General features: G+C 49.0%; 1 protein-coding gene across 5 annotated transcripts in view; it reads right to left on the bottom strand.

Annotated features, from left to right (window-relative positions):
- The window catches only part of znf536 (zinc finger protein 536), a 180,787-nt gene that overhangs the window by 24,370 nt on the left and 137,388 nt on the right, over positions 1 to 19,029 (bottom strand). For all 5 annotated transcript variants that reach the window (XM_063481303.1, XM_063481285.1, XM_063481294.1 and 2 more), the window contains one exon: positions 15,740 to 17,491. In XM_063481303.1, coding sequence (XP_063337373.1) covers positions 15,740 to 17,491 — 1,752 coding nt within the window. The remainder of the gene's footprint in view (positions 1 to 15,739; positions 17,492 to 19,029) is intronic.

Raw genomic sequence — 19,029 nt, 5'->3', positions numbered from 1 at the left:
ATTCACCCCAGCAGTGCAAGTCATTAAAATAATTTCCAGCTGCATTGAAGAGATCGAAGAGCATTATTCAATAATAATAATAATAATAAATAATAAGAGTATATATTATATAATAATAAAAGTCACAGTTTCATCTCAAATGCATCACAGCAGCCAAACGTTGAAAACTGCTGCTGGTTTTTTAAGCATGAAGAAAAAATATGATCCGCCATCACGCTGCGCTCGTCATCACAGAAAGCGGTCCTGAGCAGCACCTGAGTCCGCCACCACAGCATCCTCAGACCAACAAACGTGAGCCCACTCACACCGTGTTTGTTCACTGTGACACTGTGGAAGCTTCCAGAGGTTTGGAACACCCCCCGCCTCCCCGGGGTCACGACCCCGGTCTGGATTCTTCTTTCAGCTCTTTGTCAGAAACACTTGTGATGGATTACTGCACGCTGCACACCATCCCGCCAATCAAACACACACACCCCACCCCCCGTGTCCGTCCATGTGTCCCGAGTCCTGCTGGTGACTCGGGTGGAAGTGACGGGGCTCATGAGTGACATGCCTGAACACACACTCAGGGCACAGTGTGTGTGTGTGTGTGTGTGTTCATTATCTTCAGTAACACAGACTCAACTTCAAGTCACATATTCATCTTCTTCACCACCAACACCACCTCAGTGTGTGTGTCAGTAACACAACCAGCTGCTGCTCTGCATGACACACACACACACACACACACACACACAGGGGACGAGGTCTGGTGGACATAAAGTGCTTAATGAGTTCAGTAATTACGTAGTCTGATCTCACATACAGGATTTAAGAGCTAACTATACACACTCTATAAATAAGTGTCACATGACGGACGGACGGATAAATAGATTGATAGACACAGATCTTTTATTTGACTCACATATTTCATCGCACGGCCACAAATAAAAACTTGACTACACCAACGAGACGTTTGTGTAAAATAAATTATTTTTGAAATTATATTTGAGCATTTCGTGTTTTAATATCAATTAAAAAAAAAATCTTTGTCGAATCAGGAAACTTCTGGAAAATAAAAGAAAGCCTTAAATTGAGCATGTGTGAGCTGCTCCTGGTTCCCATCAGAAACTAAAATACAATAAAATAAATAAGGTTAATGATGGAGACGCTCCTTTAAAGGAAGAAGGCTTCACTCGTGATCACAGCCGTGTAATCTGAGTCTTTAAAGGTGAGCCGTCTCACTGCGGCACTTTTACTTTTTCATTTAGAAACCGTCTAATAAACGATCTTTGCTGCCCAGCGCAGGAGTTTCCCTCCCTGCTCCAGCAGCAGCCTCCCCCCCCTCTCCTCCTCCCCCCGTACGCCGGGGCGCCCCTGTCGTTTGTGTGACTGTTGATCCTCGCAAAGAGGACAGATCAAATATTTCTCCTCCAGCGTACGAGGCTTTCCGCCGGGGCCTCGCAGATATGATGATTGGGGCTGACGGATGGACGGGGGCCCCGGGTTTTGAAGTCTGGAACAGACAGCGGTGGCTTTGATAGCCCCCGCTCCTCTCACACTGGATCACCAAAGAGACCGGGCAAGAAGAGAGGAGAAGGAGGGGGGTGAAGGAGTGAGAATGAGCGGGAACAAAAGCATCTGTGGAGTGGTCAGAGCTGGCGGCGGCAGCGACAGCCGCCATCACGGGCTGTTTGAAGTTTACACACGCACTCCCTCCTTCCTTCCCCAAAAGCTCTGCTTCCTCTGTCCTCGCTCCCACTTCCTCCTCGTAGCTGCGCTCCAGCCTCGCGTCTCGTGCCTCACCAGAAGAAGAAGAGTTTGGCTTTAAGAGCCTCTAACAGCTCTAACTTTATAAAAACTCCCCGAATCGATGCCCCGCATCGATGCAGGCACGCCGAGAGAGGAACATTATTCCTAACCTTGTCAGCCGTGCTCTGAGAGCCGGCGAGGTTTCAGGAAACGGGAGAAACGTGCCGCCATAGAAGCAGAGTTTAATGTTTTATTCTGTGCAGAAAGACGCGATCCTGCCGCCGTCTGCAGGAGCATCACTCTCATACCTGCTGACATCCAGCGCTCTGTTAGCACAGTGACCTCACAGCAGCCACGTTGCTGGTCACACGATGTCATTAAAAAGGCTCCAACAGCACAAACGCGGTCCAGCTCGGGTGAAGCTAGCACACAGCTAGCAGCTACGGCCGCCTGTGTCAGTCACAGAGGCCACGCCCCTAATAAGGCCAACTTTATACAGGTGAGTTATGAAGGGTAAACTTCCTAAATTAGTATCAGGCTGTAAGGCACAGGCTCTGTACGACATCACAGCGAGCCAGGGGAAGAAAAACTGAGCGAAAGTGCGCGTTTGGATGTTAAGTCCGACCGCAACCCCGGCGCCATGCGACAGGAAACTTAAAAAGGGTGGACACAGCTCCGGTCTGTGCGCGGCGCCGAGCTCTGATAGCGGCCGACACCAGACAGATGGCGTTTGTCGGGCCCGGAGAGCAAGAGTTAACCCGATCCCGCGCCCCCTCCCTCCAGCCCTCTCTTCTTTTTAAATGTCTCCCATATAAACAGATTTTGTTGCTGCTTAAAGTGGGCTCAAAATTAAAGCGTATCGTTTTACACACATATTGCATGCATATTACGGAGCCCCAGCTGGTGGCAGGCTGCTCTTAAGAGCCATATGATTAAGTTAGAGGTTGGGGTATCCGATAAGATTGGAGCTCTCTGCATCTCTCTCTATCTCGCTGCCTATTTTACTGCAAACTTATTAAATGGAGGAAACGACATTATTTTTTTCTGAGTGTATGTGTAATTATTGTCACACACCTGTGACTCCCCGCCATCCACGACAGGGAAGAAGAGGAGGGATGATGAGGAGGGAGGAGGGGGAAGAAATGTCGTTGGGAGCAGCGGGAGTCCTCGTTTCAGGAAAAAAGGGAGGAGGATAAAGAGGAGAGGAAAAACAAGAGAGCTTGTTAATCAGGCTCTTTCTGTCACTGGCTGAACACTGATATCCTAATGATTCACGCCGAGATAGTGACATCACGAGGGAGGATGACGGAGCGACGCGGAGGGGGGGTGACAGCCCCCCCAAAAAGGACAACTAGTTTAGCACAGACAAGATGACAGAAAGCACGAAATGTGAAAAAAGGAGACATAAACTGGGAAACGTCCCTCCGAATCTGTCGGCGCATTCCTTGCAAACAGGCGCTCGTTTAATTTGAACAGAATGTTTCCGAAGGAGCGCCGCGCTGGACGCTTTCCAGCCAACTTTGGATCCGTCGTGATTTTTTTCTCTCGGCAGACCACCCGGCTGTGATCCGATCCTCACAAGACAAAGGAAATTACCTATTAAGAGGGAGAGATGATCTTCCTTTAGCTGTGCTCCAACAAAGTGACTCACCATGCTGTAATTGTTTACCTTTGACTCGGCCCATAAGTCTCCCTGTTCTGCTGTAACTTAATATTTTGCAGCAGCAGCGCCGCCCTCAGCCTCTGCTCCTTCTTCTTCTTCTTCTGCTGTAACAGGACAGATGTCATCGCCCCAAACAGTCTGAGTCACCGCACGCCTCCGCACCCCCGAGTAACCCGAGATATCAGCGAGGAGACCGAATCTTTGGCCGGCACTCGCAGTCACGACGGCTCGAGGCTAAGGGGCCACGCGGCCGGCGGCAGCGTGATGTGTTGAAATCGATGGGAGGGTGTGCGAGTTACGATTAATCACAAGCAAAGAGAAGAGGCTCAGCTGCGGAGGCCTCGCAAACATGGCCGTGCACACAGGTGGCCCGCAATACTCGGGTTCGAAGCGTTTTTCCCGTCGGTCAGCTCGCACGTCTGCGGCGAACCGGCTTCCCCTCCGCCGAGAGGAGGAAACGGCCTGAGAGAGAGATCGTGCGAGCCGCGAGGCCTCATCCTCAGTTTTTTGGGTGTAGTGTTTTAATAGAAAGCAGATGGTTACAGATGCAGGGCCGAGTGCCCGCGATGACACATCTTTAATATTTTAGAGTGGTCTGTGCTGTAAATGTTGCAGCAGCTGTTTCCCAACACCGTAAATTTACGGCGTTTTTCGGTCCTCGCGTGTTGTGACTGACAGCTATTGGATTTACTGTAAATTACACAAATGAATATGGAAAAGCGATGAAAAAAGGCAGCGGCCGAATCGATGGCCGCGCGTTCTGCAGCCCGCTGATTATTCTCTTATTTTAGTTTGTGGGCAGCGGCTCGCGCTCGGCCCGAGAACTGATATTCAAATGTAAAGCGATCCTAAAATAATGAGACGGAGAGAAAGGTTGACGGAGGAGGAAGGAGCACAGATAAATATATATTTGTTTTGTGCTTCTGCTTTAGCTTTAATGTCAGCGGCGAGGATAGAGGCTTTCTGCCGATGCTTTTGAATCGAGGCGATTGTCATCAATTCGCGTCTTGGCATTTAAGCCACCCTCTTCAAATATGAGCATTTGAAATGCAAATAAAGCTGCGTGTACGCAGACAAATGAAAAGACACACCGCGGAGTGGGGAGAGCGTCTGACGACTTAACTTTTGACTGTTTTTATCGCCGCGCTTTGCCTTGTCAAACACTCCGCCGGCCTGCGAAGCGCCGCCGCGCCCCGATCACGCTTTTATTTGTAGTTTTGTTGGGCTGCTCGCAGACAGAGAGGAGCAGAAGAGCTGCTTTCATCCTGCCCTTGACTTCGCTGTTTGCGCCTCGTGGGATGTGTTCGATTAGGTCTTTTTTTTTCTCCCAGTGAGAAAATATGATTCACATTTTTCCCCCTCTCTCCATCTCTCTGACGCTACAGTTATTTAAACATCAATAGCCATGCATCTTCTTTAGCACATACTCTTTCTCATATTGATATTTGTATATGATCATTACTTTTGGCCCTGCATGCTTTGTTATACTGCGTCAGCTTCAATAGGTGTAAGATCCAATACTGCAGCCTCTGCATTCCCAAAAACCGATAGACTGTGTGAGCGAATCCACACTTTATACATCCAATAAAACACAGCGTCCTGCTCCGTCTTTGGGAATGTTTCACCGGACTCAATGAAAGGTTAATTAAGCTGCTTTTCTTCACTGCTGACGAAGATTTAGGTGATAATAATGTGTAACATTTGATTGGTTGGCAGCTGGTTTTGATGAGCATCTGGGTGGATTTTGTGACATTGTGGTGAAGCAGCCGAACGTATCGACGAATCGAGTCACATTTTTCTTAAACATATTTCACATGCGTGCCTGGTTTTTAAGTCTTTTATTTAATTCCTTCTCTTTCAAATTAAAAGACCTCTACTGTGCAGTTTTGGTTCACAGGAGCTCTTCTATGCAGGCTTTTATTGTGAAACATTTGCAGGAACTCTGACAGTCTGACAGTTTGCTCCTGTATTTTAGGACTGGTCCTGCTTTGCGAGGTGGAGACACTCTTTCTTTGTGTCACACATGACCAGCTTTTTTTTGTTTGTTTGTTTTTGTCTTTGTGTGAAGGACGGGGAAGATTTATCAGACAGAAAAGTGGAGAGAGCGACGCAGCGACGGGCCCCGGATCCAGTTTGGCTCAACTACACAGAAGCTAAACTGGACCCACGTCCGGCTTTACTGCAGAAAAACATTGCAATTATCATTTTATAAGTATATAAAGTGATAAACTAATATCAGCTGTGACATCAATTGTAAAATAATTGTTCTTTTGACCTATGACAGGCAGAAATCACTGCATTGCTCATGTTAATGTTTTAATTATTTATATTTATATGTAATTCTTTATTAAATGTTTTATTGTTTGTTGACAGTAAAAAAAAAACAAAGTTTAATTCAGTCATATATTGTATATAACTGTATATTGTAAGGTAGAGAAATAATACAGAGAAACTCAGGCGACAGCCTATGAGCACCTGGCGACAGTGGGAAGGAAAAACTCCCATTCAACAGGAAGTAACCTCAGGCAGAAGCTCGGGGAGGGGTGAGGTTTGTGGGCAGACAGGAGCTCGGAGCTGGACTGTAATGAATGACGCCATTAGCTCGGTGTTAGCCTGTCAGCAGCTTGGATTTACACCCTATGACGGTAACCGTGGAGACGAAGGGAAGCAGCGGGAGGAAAAGGTTTCAAAAACAGAATGTTTCAAACGTGTTAACATGAAGCTGTTGAGCATTTGATTGTTAACGAGCGGAGCTTCAGTTTCTCGTTTACTGTCAGAGGACGCGCGGGGGGCGGGGCGGCTCAACCAGAACATTTTTATTGTTTTAAAAATGACAAACTGATGGCACAGATCCATTTTTACCCAAGAACAGCAGAGCAGAACGAGGAAGACGAACACGAGGAAGAGGAGGACGATGTGACGGCGGGCGGGGGGGCTCGGCTACCTGCCGAGAGCCGGCGTCCAAACGGGAAGGTAATAACGACGCGAGAGCGGCTGTCTGCGAGCTGACGGCCGTGTTACAGAGAAGTCACGTAATTAAGAAACGCAGTCAGAGTTTTGTGAAAAGTGGCCGTCGCCGCTGGAGGAGGAACCGAGCGGTTTTAAGCGGCGCTTCAAACGCAGATAATGAGGAAGATGAAGAAGAAACAATAAACAGGAGAAATCAATCACACGGTTGAAATGAAAGAAGTCGTCCGGTCGGAGAAATGAGACACGTTTGGATGAGAAGCAGACTGGAGGGGTGGCGGAGGATGGGAGGTACTGATGGACGGATGGAGGGGAGGCGGGGGGTGGGCCACAGAAATAAACCAGCTCCCATCTGATGAGCAGCTTGTCCGTAATACTGAATCCCCGGCTCGTGCCAAGTCTGCTTCCTGATACAGAAACACGATAAGTGCCGATTTTTGAAAAGATTCCCCCCTCCGCCCCCGCCCCCATCCTCATTTGCCTTTTGGCCTGAAAACTCTCCTCATTGGTGGATATCAGGTGGCTGGTTTTCCTCGCTCTGCCCCCCCCCCACGACATGATGATAAAGTGAAAAGAAGGGATAAAGACGAGCACACGGTGGCGGCGTTCTCGGCCGGCAGCTACGGGACAGATGATGTGGCCATCTTGAGATCGTTTGTCATCTGTCGGCAGAGTTGACCTTGCAACGAATGCCGGCCGTCGCATTGATATGGTCTTTTATGGCGAGGAAACAGAGAGACGGAGGAGGATGGAGGGAGGGCTGTTGTTTTCAGTAATAAAGACAACATTTATGGCTTCCCCTCGCACCGCCAGTTAAAAGAGACACAAACATGGAAATCCATTATGGAACGCTTCTTAAAAGTGTGACCAATCCCTGTTCAGTCAATTAGAGTCTGGAGACTGAGAATATGATGTTTGTCTGTTTAGCCCCCGATGCATACAGATCAGCCGGGATTGGCTGATGGAGAGAGGCAGAGAGGGAAAGACGGAGGGCCGGCGTAGCCAAGCTCTGCTTATCTCTTTTCTTCTGCCTTTTTTTTCTTTTTGCTCCCAGATACAAAAGCATTAATGTGTGCAGCTATGTGCTTTGCCATTGTTCTGTGTTTAAATGCTTAAAAAGGTTGTTTGTGGAGCCGGCGAAGCGAGCGGCGTGTCCAAAAAAAAGCAAAAAAAAAGCCTCTGCTTAAAAAGTTGCTCGGCGAAAGAAAAAATAGGCCGCATGAAAGCACGGCAGTTAATAAGAGTGGTTACCCCAGAATGAACGGGGATGAGGTTTCACATTAAAAAAGATTTATCTTAAAGTATGGTGCTAATCCCTTCAGTTTTAATCCCCCCTCCTTCCCCTCGCCGCCCCCCGGAGCAGCCCCTCACAGCACCCTTTTCATTCCATAATAAAAAACTATAAACCATAAAGTACTTACAATTTCTGGAAACTGGCAAATACACGGCGGCCTGATTTTACAAGGATTCCTGGCCAGTGAATCACAGAGCTCGAAGGACTCGTCTTTCTCACAACAGATTATTAGAAGGAAGTCGAGGGGCACGGTGGAGGGCAGCGAGGACGCCGCAAAAGAGGAGGAAACGGGAGGAAAGAGGAGAGAAGAGGAGGAAACAGGAAGTAAGACGAGGAAACAGGAGGGAAGAGGAGGAAATAGAAGGGAAGAGGAGGAAACGGAGGAAAGAGGAAGAAAGAGGAGGGAAGAGTAGGAAACAGGAAAAAACAGGAAAAAACAGGAGGAAGCACGAAGAAACAGGAAGAAAGAGGAGGAGTGCATGTTTGAGATGACCTATTTAATGATCACGGCAATGGCAGCAGTTCTGGTGATAGGTGGGGGGGGGGTTACAGGCTGGATGGATGCCTCTGTCCACTGCAAGCTGCTTGAACAAGGAAGCATATGGGTGCATGAGAACCTCAGCCCACTTCATGAATATTTGATTCATATTTCCTGTGTGCATGTGCGACAGACAGACAGAGAAAGGAAGGATATTTTTCCCTCTCTCACTCGTCATCACTAAAACTCACAAGGCTTACTTTGTGGCGTTTGAATCATAATTGCCAATCCTGAATACAAATCTCTCAGCGCTAAACACGATGAGTGAAATCGAAATGACAAAATGAAGCTCGTATAACGGTGTAATCAAAGATAGGTTCGGGGGGGTTCTTCCGTAAGCAGTCAGAGATGAGGATCAGGATCAGGGGCGGTTATTAGCCGGCCAGCGAACAAAGGCCCCAGTGTTGGAGGGCAGCTCAGCCTGAGCCCGTTACTGTACCTTTCAAAATGAATATGTAACCATATCTGTTTTAAAAGGCCGATTCATATTTCTGTGAATGCGGCGGGAAACTCGTTCCCATCTCTGCGCAGGCCCGGCCTTTTGTGCAAAGAGGGCCACATTAAATTTTGGTCATGATGTAAAGCTTCTCCGGCTTTCCGACAGAACAACGGCGCTTATTGTGCCTTATTGTTACCGGGGCGACCGCAAAGGTCAGCGTGGGCGTGGCCGCGCGCACACAAGGACGGCACTCACTGAAAATTGGGTTATATGTGATCAACTAAGTTATTAATCAGATTAAAATGGATTCCCTCCGCCTGCTGTTTAACCAGGCAGGAGGGAAAAAAGCGAAGGAATAAAGACGGCGAGAACAAACAGGCCAGTGTTTACTCGTGCACGGGCAGAGAAAGTCATCGTTTCGGAGGCTGAAGTCAGCGCCGGCGATGAGCGTCGATAAGGGGCGGCCCCGCCAGCGTGCACCCGGCCCGTCTAAAAGCATGTGCCCTTGCCACAGATGCCCCCTCGCTTCATCCAGGTAACCTCCCTAATCCTGATTAAATCACTGTAATTAGAATAAGCACTGTTCCTCCACCCCCATATTTCCCTAATAAAACAATGCAGCAGTTTAAATCCGGTGGCTGGGATTTGCAACGCAACAATGCAGTTTATATCCATCTCTGCTGAGGAATTAAGTGTATTTTCTAACTGCTAATGTTATAATGTTGCGGGCTTATTTGTCTCTGCACTCGCTGCTCTTATTCTCATTCCCCCCGCGGTTTGTGCGCTGTCTGTCTCACAACTTTTGTTTATTGGAGCCGTTTTTATTTGTTTGCGTTTGATGTCGAAATCAGGACGTTTTTTTTAGCGGCTGGTTAGGATCGTTCGTCACGACGGGAAATAATACGCGTTATTTGTCCTTAATTGCCACAGAGCGTTTCAAACACGGCAGCTCACTGCCTGCGTGTCTGTACCTGTGTATACTTTTTGTTTTTATTAGTATCACTGCATGCCGCCATTGATGTGGAATAACACGGGAAATAAAAGTTGACATAGTTTCTTGATTTTCTTTATTTTTTTACCCCCACAGCCCCCTGTTTTCCTCTCCCTCTGCCTCGCTCTCTGTTGTTTTTTATATATCTGCCTTTTTCCTTGAAGTTGCTGCTGCATTGTCTCATTATGTGTCGACTAGCTGTGTAAGTGTAGTTATTATGCCTGTGTGTCTCTGCCTGCCGGTGCTCTCTCTCTCTCTCTGTCTCTCCCTCCGAGGATGAGGAGCTTTACGAGTACAACTCCTCTGAGGCGTCCTCTTCACATCTCCGGGGCGCCTGGGGAAGGGAACGCTGCATTCTTAAGAGGAGCAACTCAAACCGAACAAAGTCTACAGGAGTCAGGGAAGAAAAGAAACAAACAGCAAACTAACGAGATGGGAAGCAGAGATCATGTCAGATATATCGGGTTGGAAGGCCAATTTATAACCCATTGTTTCAACTTTTGCAATATTGAATACGATGCACACTACCGGGGGGGGGGGGTGTATACAGAGTGCACATAAAAGCAGCTGATTTGCACGTGAACACGCACGCGGGCACACACGTATGGATGGAGTGTGTAAATGCGATCTCCCACGCTGCCTTCGCTGCGTTCCCCGTCCTGTTTCTAAAATAATGAAGAGAATAATTGTCGCGCAAGTTTGCGATCACCCGGCACTCGTCTCTGTTTCCTTATCAAGAGCAACTCCATCCCGCCTCTCGCTCGCTGAACTTCCAGGAAAAACGCGCGGCCGCCGGCGGGAAGCGTTCTCGGAGAGGACCGGCTGACGAGCGGGGGAAATATTTTTAGAGCTATCACATCTGAGAGCGCGCAACAGGTCCCATCCGTGCAGCCTGACAGCAGCTATTACCTTTAATTGCTCTTTGAAAAATACACTATTTGCACTTTTGGGTGACAAGGTGATAATGCACCTCTGCACAAGTTAAACCGGTAATGTAGACGCACGTGGGAAATGGCACCTCGCCTTCAGCAGCCGTCAGAGCTGTCATCTCTGCACACAATGAGAGCCCGGGGAGGCGTCTCACCGACAGACAGGCAGGCAGACAGGCCTCCAGATGGCTTAATCACTGCAGGAGCCCCTGCCCTCCAGCAATCAGACAGACAGGCAGGCAGACAGACAGGAGGAAGAATCGTGGACTGTGGGAAAACGCAGGGAGGAGGGCGGTTCAGTCACTCGGACTGTGGTCAAACTCTGGTTGAAGTTCTAATCAGGTTAAACTGTTTACAAGAAGCCTCCAATTCAATTTGGCACAAATAAACGATTTAAGCAGACCGTCTGCTCCAGCAGTCAAACCCGAAACTCGCTTAACTGATGTCACAGCGTTGATTGTGACCCTCGCACAGCTGCACAGCTCTTGTTTGAATTGTGTTTTGCACACTTTTATGTGATGCCTCTCTTTACTTTTATCTTGTCTTATTGTCACTTTGTAAATTCTCTTTTTAAATAAAGGTGTTATTTTAATGTTAGAGAATTTTGAAAAATCTGTAAATTAAAGATGGTAATAGTTCAAACCGAGCCATTTGAGCCAAGGAGTCCCGGGCAGACCCAGGACACACTGGAGAGATTATATCTGGGCTAGGAGCACCTCGGTGTCCCCTGGGTGAGCTGGAGGAGGTGCCGCGACCCAAACCCAGATAAGCAGAAGAAAATGGATAGGTAGATAAAAAATTCTAACTAAGCATCAGAGCGGAGATTATAATGAGACAACTGAAGCTGCAGTTTCTCAAACGCCCACTGGAGGCTCCCATGGTGAAACAGTGAAATGATTCTCTGGCTCAGAGCTGAGCGAGCACTAAAGAAAGAGCAGCGGAGGATCCAGATGTTTCCATGCTATAGATGCCCTCTGCTGTTAGGAAGTACTCAAACACAGAAACACAAAGATGCTCCTCTGATTGTGTGTGTGCACCTGAAACAGGCTTTAAAGGCCGGCTTTGGAGTTTCACTGCAAAAATGAATTAAATATATCGACCAATAGCCCGCCTGTGTCCCCAGTATTGATAAATGAGTTCATAGGCACCATCTGCCCATCCAGGACTGTCAGCTGTGAACCCTCAGCCTCACTTTTAAGTGTACAGAATAATTGCAGCGACACAGTTAAGCCACATGTCGGGCTCATTAGTGAACACAGGGGAGTCTAGCAGCAATGTGAACTGCTTTCCACGCGTGTGTGTGTACCTGTGAGTGTGTGTGTTAAATACAAACAGCAACCAAATCATGGTAATTAAACACCTGATAAGGAATAGTATTATTGGCAATTACCACATTTTACATCACGAAAAGTTTGAAGTGTGTGTGTGTGTGTGGACGTTTGTGAGTGTTTGTCCACGTCAAAGCTGCCTGCGTTGCTCACGTACGTACGAGGGGTCTTTGGCATGTGTGCTGTGATGTCACCAATGAGCGTGATCGAACACGCCCAGCTCGCCGTGTGCCAGCGCGCTGTGAGGATGTGATCTCGACGCTCACGGCGGAGGCACCTCTGACAGTAACCTGCATACGACCAGGAGGGCGCGCCTGCTCTGGACCGGACTGGCTCCTCCCACCCGGCAAACGTCTGCCACGACGTGTCAACAATTAGAAAGTCTGATCCAAATCTCAGTGTTGTTCAGACCAGCGGATCCCAGTGTTCTGGTGTGCTGGAATCATTTGTGTACCAGCGCAGAGGCCGACCACCTGAGGAGCAGAGTCCGAGAGGAGAAACCTGCTTCAGCTTCACCTGGCATGTCAGCAGCGCTCCGCCCAGTCGTGTGTCAGGAGAAGCTGGCCGGTGGTAACATGGTGCCAAGCGAGCTATAGAGGCACTTGGAAAGCCATCGTCTCTTCTGAGAGAAACTTGGCTCGTGGAAAGGACCAGAGCAGCGGCACTGCTCGCTGGCACGTGTCTAATAAGGTGACTGCAGCTCAGCGGCATGCAGGGAACAACGCAACGTCCAGACATCCCAAATGTCCAAACATCCTACGATAAGAAGAGCCGACGGGCCACTCCTAAAACTACACGCAGCTCGTTCTGTGAATCAGACAGGCGCCAACACAGGGCGGGGCTAGAGTTTCAGTCATCACGCCGCTCGGCTGGACTTCAGGTGACGTCACGAGGGCTCCTTCACTGACAGCCGGCTGTTTCAGAGCGCGCGCCGAGCTGAACCTCTGAGTTTCCATCTGCAGCTAACACAAACAAACCGCAGCACTTCTGAGGAGAAGCGCGACGTGAGAGCGCTCAGAAAGCAGGAGTCACGGCTCTAATTGAGAACACACAGCACTCTCCTCTCTGCTTTCACTTCCATCCACTAACCGCCGGCTTCTGTAGCACACTTCTCCCGCAGTAAGAGGTGCTCAGCTCTGAGCTCTGCCATTTTCTTTCCTCAAATCCTAAACGTGCTCATCCAAGTCCTGCACTTTTATCAACACCTCCTCCTCTTCAGGTTGTCAGTCTCAGCCTTCTCAGGTCCACATGTCATATATTAGAGGAGCAGAGGTGGGCGGGCGGGTGGGGGGGCTGAGGTAATGTAAGTAATACGATGTGAGGAGCGTTGTTCGCAAGCAGCCGCAGCATGTACAGCACTGTTTGAATAATGTAATACTTCATGTTTGATAATGCATGGCTATAGATAGGTCTGCACTGCAGCCAAGTATTGATTGTGTTAAGCACATCTACAGTACAGCAAACGGTGCGGGTTCATGTCAATCTTTACACGGTGTACTGTACCTCAGTAACCAGATACCTCGGCTGATTGCAGAGACCTCGGGGCCACTGCTGCTCTTAATGACATTTATTGATAAATCCGATTCGGGAGGCGTGGCTTATGTACGCAGCCGTCTACGTTTCTATCTGTTTCGTGTCAGAGCGCGCAGCACCCTTTCCCCTCCTCCTCCGGGCATACTAATGAAGCGACGGCCACTCCAGACGTGCGACGCGTGCCCCGCGACAGCTCACGCGCATTCAGGGCAGAATTTCGATATTAATGATTTATGCTGTATTTGCATACAAACCTAATGCAAACCCACTCCAGATAATCACATTTTGCCAGGTCTGAATTGAGTTTTTTGGACGTCTTTGCCACCCCCACCTTCATCCTCAACAGTGGAACAGCGGCTCTGCTCTTCCAGCCACAGTTTCCCCCCCCCCCAAAAAAAAAGACATGAGGGTTTTACAAGTGGACATATAACACAACTGTGCATTTCACCCAGAAACAAGCGTGTCTGTTTTGTCTCCTCCACTTGCACAACAACAGCACGAGAAACGTATTGCAGCGCATCCTGAAACAGCGGCCTTTAAACTCTCGGTCAGCATGAACTTTCAGTTTCACGTGGTCACATTAGCCTAAGCACAGCTCTGTAGCTTCACCAGCCCTCCGAACGTCTCTGCATTTTATTTCTCCATCCAGCTCTACGTGCATGTTTCAGTCAGAGCATCTTTAGATGGAAACTAGTGAGCTAACTTCAGATAAACCTCATAAATCCTCTTAAACTAGTTGGAGCTAGTTCCTAGTTCCTCTGGGTCTGATTGATTTGGGAGCCGAAGGAGCGCCGGGACCCGGTTCACGACCTCACGCTGAAGAAGCACACAGCGTTTCTTTGGACCTGCTTCCACAACGCCCAGCAACACCACCACCTCAGCGCTCCCCCTCTCTGTGGATCACGAATCAAACTGCACGCTACTCCACAGATATGAAGCGTCTGAAGTGAGCGCAGCAGCTGCGAGAGCTACGGGCCACAGCGCCGTATTATCTGATCCGTCCAGCACTGAAACAGTACACACAGAGCGCCGCTGGCCGGGACGGGAGGCGAAGAGTCACCTGGAGTAATGTCACACTCGGAACAACAATTCACTCGCTCACATTCACCACAACATGTCTCCATGTTACTCATGTTTCCTATAGTCTTTCACTCTTCTCTATGCTATCTTCGGTGCCATCCCAGAGATCTGCCGGGAAGTCGGACACACAATAACTTGTTTTTTTTTTAATTACAATGAATGGCCGTCTCAGACGAGGACATATAAGAAAGGCCTTTGTTCCTCAGAGAAAGCCTTATCTATAAAGGTCGAGCATTCCTCGCTGCAGAGGGGCCGGCCCACATTTTGGACTAAACAATATGTAGGGCAATCTCTCACAAAGCCATTTCTCTTTTTAATGAAACATATACACTTGCATCGAGATATTCAGAGCCGTGTCCTGCCACAGATAACACCAGCAGCTGTTATTTTATTTATGTTTTATATTATTTTCTCTCTGCGTTTGATTGAAAAATGTTCCGCTCCTTTGTTCTCCAAACAAAGAAAAATATTCCTGATTGTTAATAATATTACGAGGGTCACACCGAGTCAAACCGACAGCAGCGGAGCAAAGTCATCCATCTCCGTCGTGTCTATAAGCCGGTTTTTTAAAGCTCAACACCAACACTGGCTTTTATTTTCTTCCTATAGAGACACTCAGAAGTACCAACCAGCCCTAAACAGAAAAGGAGCATTGTAAAAAAAAGGAGCGAGAGAGCGAGAGAAAAAGACTTCCTTCTTCAGTCTCAAGGAGCGGCTATAACCTTAGCAGAATCATGAAAGTTGACAGTTCATTTTTCACAGGGTCATAGATCGACGAGTCTTATAAAGTAATGGGCTTTTGGGAGCCGGCTTTATGAGAGCTAAGATAGTTAAGAGACATGTGGAGGAGATGGCACGGGGAGCTGAGGTCCTGCTCTGACTCATCCAGGGTTATTCCCCCCATGCTGGGGAGCGAGAGGGAGGCGCTGCACTCCCAGTAATATAAACGTGTAATAAAGATTAATCTGTTGCTAGTCGCCGGCCTGATAGCTTCTAAACTTGCTTGAAATAAGGCTGAAATCACTTCAGAGCCAATCTCGAGACATTTAGTGAGTGCCTGAGATTCCTTTGTGGGTGTCAGGCAAAAACGTATACGTGTTAGTCTGCTGTGTTTAGTGTTGGTGTGCACGCACTGGTGGGAAAATTGGATTTGTGCTCATATTTGTCTTTTTTGGGGTCGCTTTCTGCTCGTGTGGCTGTCTTTTAATATTCTGCTACAGAACCAGGAGGGGTTAAACACACTCACCAGGTGCGTCCGACCTCTTCATGCCCCCCGGGGGCGCCCCGCCCGCTCCGCCGCCCAGGCCGTTGAACGCAGGGAGGCTGTCGTTGCTGTAGGCTCTCAGGACAGACAGCATGTTCATCTGCTGCTCCAGGTGGGTCTGCTGCTCCGCCTTCAACAGTCCCGGTGGACCTCCGGGGGTTAGGAGGCCCAAACCCTGCTGCCACTGTTTCTCCAGCGGCAGAGTCTGGTTCTGGGGCGGAGGAACCAGAGAAAGTGGAGTCATGGTGGAGGACGGTGTCGCCATGGCCGCTCCACTCCTCGGGGGAAGAGAGGAGTCGTCTTGGAGCTGTTTGGGACTTCCTTCTTCCTCTCTGTCCACGTCCATCTGCACATCCTCGTCTCTTTCCTCCTCTTCTTCAGCCACTCCTCCCTCCTCCTCGTCTTCGTCAGAGTGGTTTTGCTGCCGTCTCTTGGGTGTGGTCGATGGGGTCTCGTTGGTGCTGCGCACGCCGGTTTTTCCAGCCTCATCTTCAGATCCAACTTGGTCATCTTCAGCATCTCCACAGGAGACCCTGTCGCCCATCTGGTCAGGGCCGGCTGAAGAGGCCCCTCCGAAGACCTGGCTGGGCAGGTCCAGACCGTGGTCTGCTTGGGATATATACCCCTGAATGCCCTGACTGACTCTTGGGGATCCATCATACAAGCCACCAAACCTTCTGTAGAATTCACTCTGGAAGGGGTTATATGGCTGCTCCATGTGGTTATTCCAGCCTCCCTGGCCTTTTTCTCCATCTCTGTCTCCATCTCTGTCCGGGGCCACGCCCGAGGCCTTGGTGTTGGAGGAGTGAAGGGTGGAGGTGGTCGGAGAACCCTCTCGGTGAGCGTCCTTGCCTGCGTCGGCGTGCTGCAGAGGGGCTTTGCCCAGGTGGTTGGCCTGGAGGTGCAGAGCCATGAGCTCCAATGAGGAAGTGGAGAAGGAGCAGAAGAGGCATCCGTGCCACGCCACGTTATCGTGAATGGTGACGGAGGTGCCAGGGAGTGATCCGGATGCAGACTCGGGTCGGACCGACACAGACAGATCGAGCGGTTCGTACTGGGACCCGGGTTTGCCCGGCTCCGAGTTTTGTTTGGGTTCAGGCTTCTCCTCTCTGTCCTGCTCCCCGGAGACGGCCCTCTTGGCTTTGGGCTCGCCGTTGTCATGGTAGCGCTGGGCCTGGAGCTGGGCTGGACTCTGGCTGTCCTTCACATCCTTCTTCATGGAGCTGAGGACAAAGTTGTCCATGAAAGCCTGGAGAGAACCCTGAAAGTGGACTCCGTTTCCCATCATGCTTTGGTAAGCCCGGCTTAGGTCAGAGAAGCTGGCGGCGCCGTCAGCGGCGGCAGAGACTATGGTGGAAGGTCCATCGGCAGTCTTCGTGTTCTCAGCTGAAGAGGCGGAGTCAAAGCGGCGGTCCCCACAGTCACGATCCCGGTTGTGAGAGGACACGATGGGAGCCGATGCCCACTGATGCGGCAGCAGCGGCCCTGCCCTGAAGTCCAGGTTGGGGGGCATGCTCTTGAAAACATTACGGAGGACGTCCGGTCGGGCAAAGATGCCTCCGCCCGTCTTCCCATGATCCTCTTTGTGGTCAGAAGAAGGGGTGTGGCCAGAGGAGGAGCCTGACGTGGTGGAGCCGTTCTGACGTTCGCGGTGGTGGCGCTCCAGGTGGTACTTGAGACTGGCAGACTGGGTGCCGGCGTAGTCACAATGAGGGCAGCGGTAGGGTTTCTCTCCTGAGAGGGCGGGAAAGAAAGAGAGCGAGAGAAACAGTAAAACAGTGAATAATTAACCTGCTTATTACATCGACTGGATATCAAAATCTATTTATTGGAGCAGGGAATGTGGGCCCGAGGGTCATGTAACCTCCCTGAACAAAGAAAATTAGGTCACATGAAGTGACAAAAAAGACATGCATTTCATTAACTACGATAAAGAAGAGGAAGTATTTAATTCCTGAAAAAGGGAAGGAGATTTTAAAAAGTAGCACAGAATGAAACACAAAGTGATAATGAAGACGATTGTGCATTCAACCAACACTTGCATGTCTTTTCTCTTCCAGTCGTCGGCTCGGCTCCACTTGATGTGTGTGTATTGGGACGGGGGTGGGGTGTGGGGGGTGTGGAGTAGGCATCTGAATATGGGTCGATCCAGCTCCGCCAAGTGAGCCATCACTCATATCAACACCATAAAAACATTTCACCATATGGTGCTTTCAGTCCACTACAAGACATAATATTTTCAGCTGACAACAGAAGTGTCTCGATGCGATCTGCGCGGGCCTGCGGCCGGGCTCGCGGTGAGTTCCTGTGCGTGCGCGTGCAGCAGGGTCATCGTGCCTCCGTTCTGGCCTGCGCCTTTGGCGATGACGGTGCTGCTTCTCGGACATCGCCCTTTTTTTTGCACTTTGTCAGGAGGAGCGTACATCAGGCGTGGCACAGCGCGCGGCCCCCCGCCACAAAACACGGATGCCGCAAAAAATACGAAACAAGCCGGCGACATATGTGAAGCCCACGCTGGATGTGGCGAAGCCTCGCGATGAAGAACAATATGATTCAGTACAGATCAAAGCGATTTACACTACAGTAAAAGGGGGGTGAATCTGCTGTGTAACATTTACATATGTTTATTTATGCTGCGCATCCATATTCATGAATATTCCTGATAATGCTATAACACCAACACTATTCTGCCAGAAGTGGATCTTCCATTGGAAAGATGTTGAAATAGAACACATCCTGCGAGCAATTATAATAGGCTTGGAGTCGGAGCCAGATTTGGATTCATTAAACAATGAACAGAGAGGCAAAAACGCTAAGCTCGATTTTCCCCCCTTTTCAATATACACATATAAAAGTTCCCACAGTGGTATTTGTGCACGCACGGCTGGAAAAGAAATAAAAAATGTTTTGCATGCACGTTCTCTATACAGTATATGCCAATAAAATGTTTAGATTATACACATGGAAACCATTTTATAAAGGAAAAAAAGGCATTGTTACGCAAGGCTGGTTTGAATGATTTAAGTCGGGCTGTGTAGTAAATCATGGATATAATTAGCAAATGGCATACTGCTCAAGTAATTTATCATTATTTAGAGGGCACCATTCCAGAAAAAGACTCTGCGATCTGCAGACCTACTGCAGAGTTCTCAAATAAAGGGCCACAAACAGCAACTCAATAGAATATTGATACAGCAGAGAAAAGAATAGGAGGCTATACAAAAGAAAATTGAAGGTGGAAATACTAAAGAGAGCAGAGAGGAGGGAAAAGA

The sequence above is a fragment of the Pelmatolapia mariae genome, linkage group LG1 (assembly GCF_036321145.2).
Source record: "Pelmatolapia mariae isolate MD_Pm_ZW linkage group LG1, Pm_UMD_F_2, whole genome shotgun sequence".
Lineage (NCBI taxonomy): Eukaryota > Metazoa > Chordata > Actinopteri > Cichliformes > Cichlidae > Pelmatolapia > Pelmatolapia mariae.
This window is presented reverse-complemented; position numbering and strand designations above follow the sequence as displayed.